Raw genomic sequence first — 11,578 nt, forward strand, 5'->3', positions numbered from 1 at the left:
ACAGCAGGGCAGTGCAGCCATCACTGTGTGCAGCAGAGCGCCGGATGGTCAAGCTTCCAGAGCTGCCATTTCTTCTTCATTTCTGACTTCACCTAGGAGGGAGGAAAGGAGCTCGTGAGCTACTCTTCTCCTCCACAGCCTCTTGGGAGGTTCACAGCTGCTGCCCGAGGCCTGCATAGGGCTTACGTTCCATTAGCCCTAGAGGTGCAGGCCAAACTCCGCACAGGTACCAGGCCCTGGCTTCAGTGCAGTTGCTCCTTTGGGGCAGGAACTGCCTCTTCCTATTGCATGGAATTTGGCCCATGCAATAGGAAGAGGCAGTTCCTGCCCCAAAGGACTGAAAAACAGAACAGCTGTGTTCCTATGTGAGCCCTGGGGCAGGCTGGCCCATGGGTGATGTGGCCAGTTCTGCAGCATGGCCTTGGGCTGCCTTCCTTGCAGAGCTGAGCTGCTGGGTGCTCTGACTGAGACAGAGGATTGCACTCTGGGAGCTGTGGGTGAGGCCTCCCCTTTGTATTAAACATAGGTGTAGCAGCAAAGGGATACAGATCTCGGACTCCTGGCACGGTGGCCCTGGACTGCAAACAGGTTGGGAGTAGGGTTGCTAACCCTCCAGGATTCTCCTGGAGTCTCCAGGAATTAAAAATTAATGTTATGAGACGAAACCTCCAGGAACACATCCAACCAAAACTGGCAACCCTAATTAGGAGCCATGATACGAGGCAGCCCCTACCTGAGCTAGGGCGGATGCATCCAATAAAACCTGTGTTTTTTAGCTTGACAGGCTCTTATTGGAATCAGAGGCTCTAGCCACCCAGGATATCCAGTGGTGCATGGTCTTTGTATTCAGGACACAGCAACTCAGCAGTAGCTTGGCAGGAGAGTCATGGAGAGAAAGCCTGAGAGAGAGACCTAGGGTTGGGCTACAGAGCACAGCTCCAGGTTAGAGCCCTGACTGCAGGTGTTTCCAGGGCCAGAGAGTAACCCCCCAGCAGGGAGCAGGACAAAGGGGCACCTACCTCTTTATTGGCAAAACAGTACAACACGGCAACTAGGAAACCCTGGGGAGAGAGCACAGGGGTGAGCCAGGCAGCACAGCGACCCTCCTCCCCATTGAGAAGATGGCCTGGCTTTGCCAGACCCTGGCACCACAGGGCCAGTTTCCGGGATGCGGCTGGCTTCAGCTACAGGGGAAAACCCTCCCGCACCGTGATGCAGCAGCAACTCGTCCCAACATGCTCACCTAAGTCACACTCCCCCCAGCCAGTCACACTGCAGCATTACAACAGGACAGGGACGGTATGGTTCCCTCCCTCGGCCCACAGGTCCATTCCTCAGGGAAAGGCCCCTGGCCTGTGCCTGCCAGGGCCACGCTCTGCCCAAATGGGGCTCTCCCTCCAGTGCATGCAGATGCCATTGCCAGCCCAGCATGCAGGCATGTACACCTCTCTAACAGCGGACAGGGATGGGCCTGCTGTTTCCAGGCTGCTCCAGGCAATGAGATGAGACGGGTAGAGCCCAGGAGCTCCAGGCCAGCCACACAGGGCTGTTACATGCTGAAAGGGGTGGGCCGAGCAGACACAGTCAGAGGTGATTGGAGTGTGGCACAGTGCGACACTTCAGCTGCCAGATGGCACTTTGCGCTTCGTAGCTGCCGGGAACAGTTTTGCAGGGGCCATCAGTCCAGTTTTGCATGCCATCAGAGGCATGGCCCAGCCTGCCTCGAGCCCAAGGAAGGCAGGTGACTGTGTGGGTCCTAAGGCCCCTGAGCAGCAGCCCAGCTCGATAGCCCACTGCCCCACAACACCAGCAGTGGGGCCAGGGGAGGGGCTGAAGCTCAGATAGTGGGGCTGATGGGCTAATGTGGACCGACTGGAGGGGAAAGTGCCATGCTTTCCCTTGGGTGATGGTGGCACAAGGGAGGGGAAGAGGGGACAAGCTGTCTGCTCCTACCTGAGGTGGGGCTGCCCCAGCGCTCCTGGCTCACCTGGAAAGAGTTGAGGAACAGCGTGAAGAAGACTTTGATGTAACGCAGGATGCCTGTGGTCTGCTCGTCCGTGGCAAAGATGAAGACCACCTCGTGGATCCCGAAGAGGGGGATGAGGGTCAGCGTGGCCTTGGCCAGCCTGAAAGAGGACGAGATCCCCCTCCCAGAGTTCATGTGTGTTCAGAGGGGCAGGAAAGTGGGGGTGGTGTGTGAGGAGAAATATAGTAACATCTGTGCTGAGGGCCAGAGGAGATAGATGGAGTGCTAGTCCCAGCCTGGCCTAAGGGCCTGGGGTTTCATGTAGGGGTATTCGCTTCCTGCCCTGCCTGGGAGTGAGGAGGAGTCACGAGCTACCAGCCATGTGCTGCTTTGGAGCTGGGAATCGTTACTGCCCAGGCTCAGCCTGAGCCTGCACGGGGCAGTGGAGAGTTGCCTGTTGGCAAACAGGATGCTGCTCTGGGAGCAGACCAGGGAGGAGCTGGGAGGCTTTGCTGTAGGGGCTGCCCTGTGTGAAATGGGAGATGACCTTCCAGCCCCTAGAGGGGTCAGTGAACCCATCCACCCAAACACCACCGTTGCCCCTGCCTGCAGCCCCTCCTGCCCGAGAGGGCAACAGGTCCCAGCATTCCATGCGGTCAGGCTGCTCAGCTGAAATGGAGCATGGCATGCTGGGATTGATGTTTGCATTGGGCAATGGTGGCCACAACAAACTCCATCTGGTACCAGTGATGAAGGAGCCATGGGCCACACCCCCACATTGATAACGAGACTCTCAAGTCAGGCAAGTGGGCGGTCCAGCTTTGGCATCCTAGTCTGTAGGCGTACATGGGGGGAGGGAGCATTCAGGGGCCTGTGATACACAGGTCAGACTTGATCTGTTGTGCGCACGCACACAGACCCACACCCTGTGCTAACAGCCACTTGCTAACACCAGCTGCTGTAATGGCTGACAAAACCTTAGTCCTAGTTCCATGACAGGGGGTTGCATAGCCAGACCTCCGAGGGCATGTCTACACTGCATTGTGAACCCAGGCTTGGATTCTGATGTGAGCCCAACCCCCACTGTAGCCCACAAATCTGTCCAACTCAGCCAGCAAGCACAAGTCCCACAAGGGGGTGGGTCTGAGCCTGCATCTCACTGGGACTGGGGTCCAAGCCCTGTCATTTTGCAAAGTGGATGGAGTTCAAGCCATAGACCTGGCTCAGGCGGTCTGTGTAGTGCGGGATGGAGGTGCTAGTGAGACCCAGGTCCAGGCTTCCAATGCAGTGTGGATACAAGCACAGGCTTGGACACACTGAGTCCACATGTGTGGGTCCCACCGACCTGGGTTTACAATGCAGGGGAGCTAGATCCAGAATGGCCGGCGCAATAGGCACCCATTGGGAAGTCATTGCTAGCAGGCGCGCACACAGACAGCTCACCGGAGCTTGTAGTCTGCGTAGCTTTTCTGGTTGGCACGCAGCTTGGCCAGGATCACCTTGAGAATCCTCATGAAGATCAGCAGGTTGATCTGTGGGGGGAGGACGCAGAGGGTTACTTCTGCATTCATCCAGGGCGCCCTGCATATTGTCTGGGCCAGCCTTGGGGGGGTGTAGGCTGAGCACCCCCCTTTATCCTTCCTGGGCTCCCCAGCTCACTCTGACAGTAACGGGCAGGGGCAGCTGAGCATGAAGGGAGGCGGGTCATGCTCAGTACCTCTGGAGGAACGAGGGGAAGGGACATGCAGGGAGTAACAGTGAAGGCAGGAATATCTGTGGGGCAGGGAGCAGTGCGAACGTCCCCAGAGACTCACCAGAGAGCTCATCGCCACAGCTTGGGGAGCCACTCGGCCCCCACTAGACTCACACAGCCCTCTCCAAGCATGCACTGGGCTCAACAGAACATGTCGGATGGAGTCTCTGGGGGCCTGACTCTGCTTGCTCTGACATCCAGGTCGGGAATCTGGAGGGGCCGGGGCCAGGACCTCACATACTGGTGTTTCTTTTTTAATCAGAGGGGTTCAATTGGGTTAGTTACTTGGCAGAGACGAGTCCCCTTTTTTGTCATCCCCTAGCGGTTAGACAAGGAGACTGCAAGCCAGGAGGTGTAGGTGCTTGATCCTGACTGGCTGAGTGCTCTCCAGAGCCTCAGTTTCCCCAGTTGTTCAGTGGGATAATGATGCTGAGCTCCCTCCTGGGGCAGGCTCATGGGGAAGTCACTAGGGAAGGATGCAGTGCTGTGGATTAGGGATGGTGATTTCTACAGCAGGAGCTGCTGCTGTCCTTGGGCCATGTTCAACCTCTGAGCTGAGCCAGACCATCAGTGACTGCAAGAGACTAATTGCTGTCATCTGAGAGACACCATGCCTCGTATGTGACCCCCGATCACAGACCTCTGAGATCACCTACCAGGGATGCCAGCAGGATGGGAATCCTGATGATCCACCAGTAGGCCATGTTCTCATTCAGAGCCCAGCACCTGTGGCACAAGAGAGGCATACTGTTAAACACCAGGGAGCCAGTGGGCAGGAGAGCCGTGCTTCATCCACCGCCAGAGCGGGGCCAGGTGAAAGCACTGCCACTGGATCATTGGGAGGTCCCAGCCCATTGGATAGAGGCGCTGCCCCTCAGCACCAAAGGCCCAGGAATGACTATCACCAGCTGTGCCAGCCTGCCCATTTTCCAGGAGTTGGAATCCTTTCCCATCTCACTCACCCCCGGACCTAACCCATCTGCTTCCAGCAGGGGCCAGGACAGGGACTGCAGGAGACTGGTGAGCTGTGGGCTAGTGAAAGACAATCTCTTTCCCTGCCACACACCCTGGAGGATGCCTCAGACATGCCGCAGTAGGAGCTTGGAAGGTCAGGCCTGTGTTTCCCTGATGGCTGGAGCTTGTTACCCCCAGGAGTCAGCCCACCGCCAGGCCGGGTATGGGCTCCTTTTCATGTCTTCTCCTGATGGTGTTGGCTGGGCTATTGAGGTTGAGAGCTTATCCCCAATAGCTCCGTGGCTTGGAAGATGGAGCCATTAACTTCTGGGCCCAGTTCCAGGAACCCAGGACAGCAGTGACCAGCCTTGTTTGGTGGCCTGTGAGAAATCAGCTGGGTGGGTCTTTGCTCTGTTCCCGCTATGCAGAGACCATCCCAGAAAGCACCTCCAAGCACAGCACTCATGACAAGGGTGACCAGATGTCCCAATTTTATAGGGACAGTCCCTATTTTGGGGTATTTTTCTTATATAGGCTCCTATTACCCCCTACCCCCTATCCCAATTTTTCACACTTGCTGTCTGGTCACCCTACTCATGACCAGCCCTGCCCCACCAGAGAGGCCAAGCACTGACCAAGCCCTGGAGGCTGAGTTCTTCCCTCACCCCTAGGGGAGTCACACCAGGGCCAGGGTGGGCCATGGCAGGGAGGAATCTGATGCCTCTCTCCCCAGCAGTCAATTCACGTTGGTTTCAGTGGAAGAAACCAACCTCCCTGCCTTTCCCATGGCTGCTCCGTACTAGAACTCAGGTGGCACGAAACATGGAGCCTGGCTTACTGGGGGAGCACAGCAAGGAGCGTCTGCACTTACTCTGCATTCTCCTTCAGATATTTGGCCGCCAGCCACGGCACCACGAACACCACGGGGGTTCCTGCAAGTCACACAGCAAACCCTGTGAAGACCAAGCACCTGCCTGAGCTGAGACAGCAGCTCTCATAAACTGAGGGGGGGTCCTACCCCCTCTTCCCTCCCTGATCCAGGAAGGGACCTGCCTCTGCCCTCTGGGGGATTCTAGTCCCTGGGGGACTGAGGACAGGCCATGACCCCAATCCTCCACTTCCCCCACCTAGCGAGGGTTTCCTGTGTCATGCGTGCACCACTAGGGGTCACCACTCATCCATGTCACTAAGTTATTAACCCTCCTGGTGAGGTGCTATCAGCTGTGAGCAGTGATCCTGCTTTAGGGGCATGAGCTGCTGTCTGATGGACACGTAGAACCAAATGGAAACCACTTGGGTGTCAGTCCATTGCCAAGTCGCCCAAGGGGGGGAACCTGGTGGCTACTTGCCCACTTGGCCGAGTCTCTGCCCCCTTGAACTGCCCCAGATCCCCCTGTGCTCCCTGATATGTCCTATGTAATTCTAGTACTCACTTCAGCAAACACCATCTGCACGTACCCCCAGACCCCTGCCCGCCCAGGCCCGCTCGCGCTACCTGACCATACCACAGGCACATACGCAACTCACCCATGCCATATGCATCCCCACACTGCCTACCCACACCTCATACCCACACCCTCACCATGCTGCCTCCTCATGTACACACACCCGCCACACACATCCAGGCCACTGTTCACACTCACTCCCATTCTCCTTCTCACCCCAGCCTAAGTACAGGTAGAGCATGTAGTAGTTCTTCTCGGAAAACACCGCTCCAATCAGAAGCTTGTACAGGTAGACGGCTTCCACCAGAAACCAGTAGTGATTGGCTAGAATGCAGTATTGCATCATGACTTGAGCCATCCGGCAGCCAACTGCAGCCTGTGGAGAGGAGCCCCAGAAAGAGAGAGAGAGAAAGTGACTGTGCAGGAAGAGGAGACTAGGATGCTCTGAGCTGGGGACCTGGGACTAGAAGTGCAGCCAGTTGGGATATGCCTAGAGCACTGTCTATTCCACTAGGGAGTCTCCATTAACCAGCACACCCTGTGCCCTCCATGACACCAGGCACAGCCCACTGCTGGGTAGGCTAACATGGATGTGGCCAGGAGTCACAGGGAGATCCAGGCTACATCACCGCACCGGAGGGCGCTCTCCCCTGCTGCTCTGTTCTGGTGATCCTGTTCACATCCAGGGCTTCATCTCCCAGAGCAAAGTGCCCCACTCTCATCCTATCAGAAACACGGCCAGGCAGGCTACTGGGGAGAGACAGGAGGGAAAGCACAGCAGATCTTATCCAGCAGGGGAAACATCATCACTTGGCTCAGTGATAGGGTGTAGGAAGCATTTTCAGGGGCAGCAGGTGATTTGTTCTATGGCACTTTTCTATCATGATCCCCATTTTACAGATGTGGAAAATGAGGCACAGAAAGGGGACATGATGTGCCTGAGATCACCCATTAGCAAAGCCAGGGAGAGAACCCAAGTCTCCTGAGTGCCAGGCCAGTGCTCTAGCCACTGGGCTGCCCTACCCTAAAGAAGGAGGAAGGGATCCATCAACTCAGATTGTGGTAGGCCAGTGAAGGAGGGGCTGATTTCCCCTGCTTTGTTGAGTGGAGGTTTTAAGCTCAGCACCACAATATGTGTGTGATTTAGGATCCTCAATAGCTTTTAAAAATTCACCTGTGGGAGACTGGCAGAATCCCCCCCTCAGGCTGAGCCAATAGATGCACCCGCCCAGAGGGTCCTTCTGAGTGCTCTCAGGTCCACCTAGTGGTTGGGGCTGGGGGTGCAATCCCTGGGAGCTGGTGGATCTGAGCGCTGACTGGCACTTAGATCCACCAGCACCCAGGGATCGCATCCCCAACCCCAAGTCAAGCCTCCTTGCCCAGCTGTTGGACTATGGACCTGGGCACAGCAGGTAGCCACCATGGCTAGCCAGGGAGGGGGGCACAGGCATTGGCCGTTAGACTCCACCCCCACCCAAGGAAAATTTGGTTTCTTGGTGGGCTTGCCTTGTTGCTCAGCAGTGCTTCCCAGTCAGACACATGCAGGATTTCCATGCCCCACCTCTTCTCCAGCAGCGCATCTTTGACAATCACTGAGATGGCCCGCAGCCCAAAGGAGGCAAAGAGGTTTGCATGTATGTAGTTGCGAGTGCAGCGGAGTTTCCTAGGCCCAGAGAGAGAGACGGCTTTCAGCGCTGGAGAGCTGCGGAAAAAGAATGGACTTCTCCCCGGGAAAGGGCTATGTAATCTACAGCAGCTGAGCTGCTCCTGCATCAGGCACAGCAGGCCAGAGGAGCACTCAGCTCCTGCCATCCGACCCTCTCCAAGCAGGATTAGGGAAAGAGGCAGGAGAGCTGGCTCTGCCAAGCTCACAGCTCGTGCACTGCCTGCTTGCCCCAGCAGGAGGCACTGTAATGCCTGCAATGCTAGAGTCAGTTGCAGCAGCACTGGGCACAGTGCCCAGCACAGGATCATCCCATCCCTCCATCCCGTCCCGTTGGAGAGCCCCGCCGCACACCCTGCCAGTGCAGCACACACAGCACCCGTGTCCCAGGCTCAGGCCCTACCTGAAGATGGTAAGGATGAGCAGGGCGGAGACCAGCGCCAGGAGCGACAGCGAGTATCCCACCGTGTAGAGCACCTTGAAACTCACCATCAGCCGGCGGGCCCCTTCCTGGCATGGGCAAAGGGGACCCAGTGAGGCAGACAGTCAGTTCTGCTACCCCCGCCCCCACTGGCCGCCCAACATTCCGAGCACCCACCGGGAGACGCACTAGCCCTGCTGAAACAGAGTCCCGTGGGACAGTGGGCTTGGGTCCCTGGCCCCAGCTCAGCCACGTACCTGGGCTGCTGGGCCTGACCTCACACTCTCCCCACCCCAGGGAGCTGAGTCCTGAGCTCCCCAGCTGGCGAGGGCCTCTGAATGGCCTGCCCAATGATCCGGGAGTGGGGCTGAGAGGCTCAGTGGGAAGATGTGACCACCCCAGCCCCAGCCAGCCAATGGGATTCGTCGGGGAGGGGAGAGCAAGGAGTGGGGGTTCAACACCCCAAGAAGGGGGAGGCAGCATGTGACTGAGCAGAACTCGGGAGGGAGCTGTGCACCTGTGTTTACACTGAACTCTATTTCTGAATGGTCTCCCCTCCCCCACCAGGCATTATAACACACCCATTCCCACTCCCCTCCATCTATGCATTATTACACCCTGCCACCACCTATCCCTCTTGTTTCAGGTTCCCATGTCCCCCACTCCTCAACACCAAAACTCCCAGCCCAGCCCAGGCCTGGCTGGGCCCCAGCACAAGCCACTGGGATGTCAGGGGGCTGGCATGGAGAGAGCTGGGAGCACCCCCCCTGCCCCCCCCGCATCAGGAGCAGCAGCCTCACCTCCTCCATGGTGGACTCCATCTCCTCCTCGCACTGGGAGTAGTCCCTCCATGGCTGCGTGCCGTTCACCATCACCCACTGCCCATCCAGCCCGCACTTGCGGCTCACTAGCCCATATTTTACTGCAAACACAGAGCACACCAGGGTCACCTTTCAGGGTGACTGCCTTCCCCTGGGGTCACCTCTCAGATAAAAGCCTAATCCCCCAGGCTCCCCACAACTGACAATCATGGGGACAGTTATAATGTGTATAATAAACCAGCCTCTAAGGGGAGTATGTCCACAGTGTTGTAGCCATGTTGCTATCAGGTATTAGAGAGACAAGAGAGGTGAGAAAGTATCTTTTACTGGACCAACTTCTGTTGGTGAGAGAGACAAGCTTTCCAGCTCCACAGAGCTCTGCTTCAGGCTTGGCGAAGAAGTCGGGGGAATAGGCAGATAGTTAAAGAAGGACATGTGTGGCTGTTCTAGGGTTGTGTTGTGCGTTGCTGACAACTGTGGAGCTATTGCCAGGATAGATGAGTGTTGGCTGACTAAAGAGACCATTAATACTCAAAGAAGTTGGAGTACATTTGGTTTAAGCCAGTGGTTCTCAAAGCCGGTCCGCCGCTTGTTCAGGGTGGTGGTGGGCTGGGCCGGTTTGTTTACCTGCCGCGTCTGCAGGTTCAACCGATCGCAGCTCCCACTGGCTGCGGTTTGTCGCTGCAGTCCAATGAGGGCTGCGGGAAGTGGCGTAGGCCGAGGGACGTGCTGGCAGCCCTTCCCGCAGCCCCCACTGGCCTGGAGCGGCGAACTGCGGCCAGTGGGAGCTGCGATCAGCCAAACCTGCGGACGTGGCAGGTAAACAAACTGGCCCAGCCCGCCAGGGGCTTTTTCTGCACAAGCAGCGGACTGGCTTTGAGAACCACTGGTTTAAACTACAATCTATGGTGATGAGATGGAGCCGACCCCTCAGTGAGGAAAGTGTGCATTAGTATGTGCATTAGTATCCTCACAAACGCCAGGGAAATAACTGCAACCTTTGGGACCATTTCACCATTCAATCTGCAAACTTGGGGAGAATACTGCAAAACATTATCTTATTTTGTCACTGCTAATGCTATGACAGATGACGGTAAGCAGAAAGCTATCATATTCAGCAGTGTAGGGGCCTGTTAACCCCTGAAAAGCCTGCAGATGAAACTTTTGATGAGCTCGTAAATCTGTTAAAAAACCATTTCAACCCAACAGCCAGTGAAACAGGAGAACAATTTAAGTTTAACTCTCGGTCAAGGAAATCGGGGGAGACAGTAGGAGAATTTGTGGCGGGACCGAGGAGGCTCTCTCAAGATTGCAATTATGGTGTAACTCTGACACAAAGGCCAAGAGACAGATTAATTTGTGGCATTAATGATGACAGAATGCAAAGGAGATTACTGTCTGGACACAGTTACAATTTGAAACAGCTCTGAAAAGAGCCCAGGCTATGGAATCTGCAAAGAAAAACGTACAGGATTTACAAATACAAATCACAGAAGCCTTCAGAAGAGCATTCAGGAAACACAAGGTACTGTGCACAAATTGCCAGGGAAAGTGATCCAATCAGTAGCAGGGCGTGTTATTGTGGAGGCAAACACACCCCAAATGTCTGCCGATTTAAACATAAAAAATGTCACATTTACAGATTGACTGGGCATGTTAGAAGACCGTGTCAAAATAAAACCAAGCAAGCAGAGGCATAAAACCATGATGAAAAGCAGCCTCTTAGCCACAGTACCTTTCATGTACTGAAGAAGGAAAGCAATGAAAGAGAAGAGGAGGAAGTGACTTATCCTATCTATAGTATAACTGAAACAAAATATTCCTAAAGTACACCTTTACCTCGATATAACCCTGTCCTCGGGAGCCAAAAAATCTTACCGCGTTTTAGGTGAAACCGCATTATATTGAACTTGCTTTGATCCACCGGAGTGCGCAGCCCCACCCCCCCTGGAGCATTGTTTTACCGCATTATATCCAAATTAGTGTTATATCAGATCGCTTTGTATCGGGGTAGAGGTGTAGATCCCATTCATATTGGGCTGACTGTAAATGGGGGGAAAATGCACAGTTTGAACTCAAATATGAGATGTAGCATGACCATTATGAGCCAAGAAGCATGTGAGACATTGTGGAAAGATAGCAAACCATCTCCAGTGCAGAAACATGGGACAAAAAGAAACACTGGAGAAGCAATAAAGATACTGGGAGCCACCAATGCAAAGGTTTCCCACCAGAGCCAAATAAGGCATCCACCATTGCTCGTGACTGAAGGCCCTGACCCAAAGTTGCTCGGTCGAGGATGGTTGGATGACCTTTCACTGGACTGGAAGGAAAAAGTGCATCACTTGAAATCAGAAGATGATCTAGTTCTGGAAACTGTTCTAAATACATATAAGGAGTATTTAAAGATGAACGGGGCACCTTAAAAGGCATGACTGCTGTGATACAGCATGGCCAGAGGGCAGCATGAGAGTGTTAGCAGGGGGCCTTATTCCCTGCCAAGGGAGGAAGGTTTGCTTTAGATTAACTAGAACACCTGTAGCCATTTAGAGCAC

General features: G+C 55.1%; 1 protein-coding gene across 1 annotated transcript in view; it reads right to left on the reverse strand.

The window, feature by feature from the left end:
- Positions 1-20: 20 nt before the first annotated feature.
- Positions 21-11,578, reverse strand: part of LOC116825560 (glucagon receptor-like) — a 28,480-nt gene continuing 16,922 nt past the window's right edge. Inside the window, exons 4-13 of the mRNA XM_032781689.2 lie at positions 9,003-9,124; positions 8,185-8,291; positions 7,625-7,781; positions 6,335-6,494; positions 5,545-5,605; positions 4,376-4,445; positions 3,410-3,498; positions 1,988-2,126; positions 1,020-1,061; positions 21-92 (exon numbers count right to left, since the gene is read on the reverse strand). Coding sequence (XP_032637580.2) covers positions 21-92; positions 1,020-1,061; positions 1,988-2,126; positions 3,410-3,498; positions 4,376-4,445; positions 5,545-5,605; positions 6,335-6,494; positions 7,625-7,781; positions 8,185-8,291; positions 9,003-9,124 — 1,019 coding nt within the window. The remainder of the gene's footprint in view (positions 93-1,019; positions 1,062-1,987; positions 2,127-3,409; positions 3,499-4,375; positions 4,446-5,544; positions 5,606-6,334; positions 6,495-7,624; positions 7,782-8,184; positions 8,292-9,002; positions 9,125-11,578) is intronic.

This window comes from Chelonoidis abingdonii, chromosome 9, assembly GCF_003597395.2.
Source record: "Chelonoidis abingdonii isolate Lonesome George chromosome 9, CheloAbing_2.0, whole genome shotgun sequence".
Taxonomy (NCBI): Eukaryota; Metazoa; Chordata; order Testudines; family Testudinidae; genus Chelonoidis; species Chelonoidis abingdonii.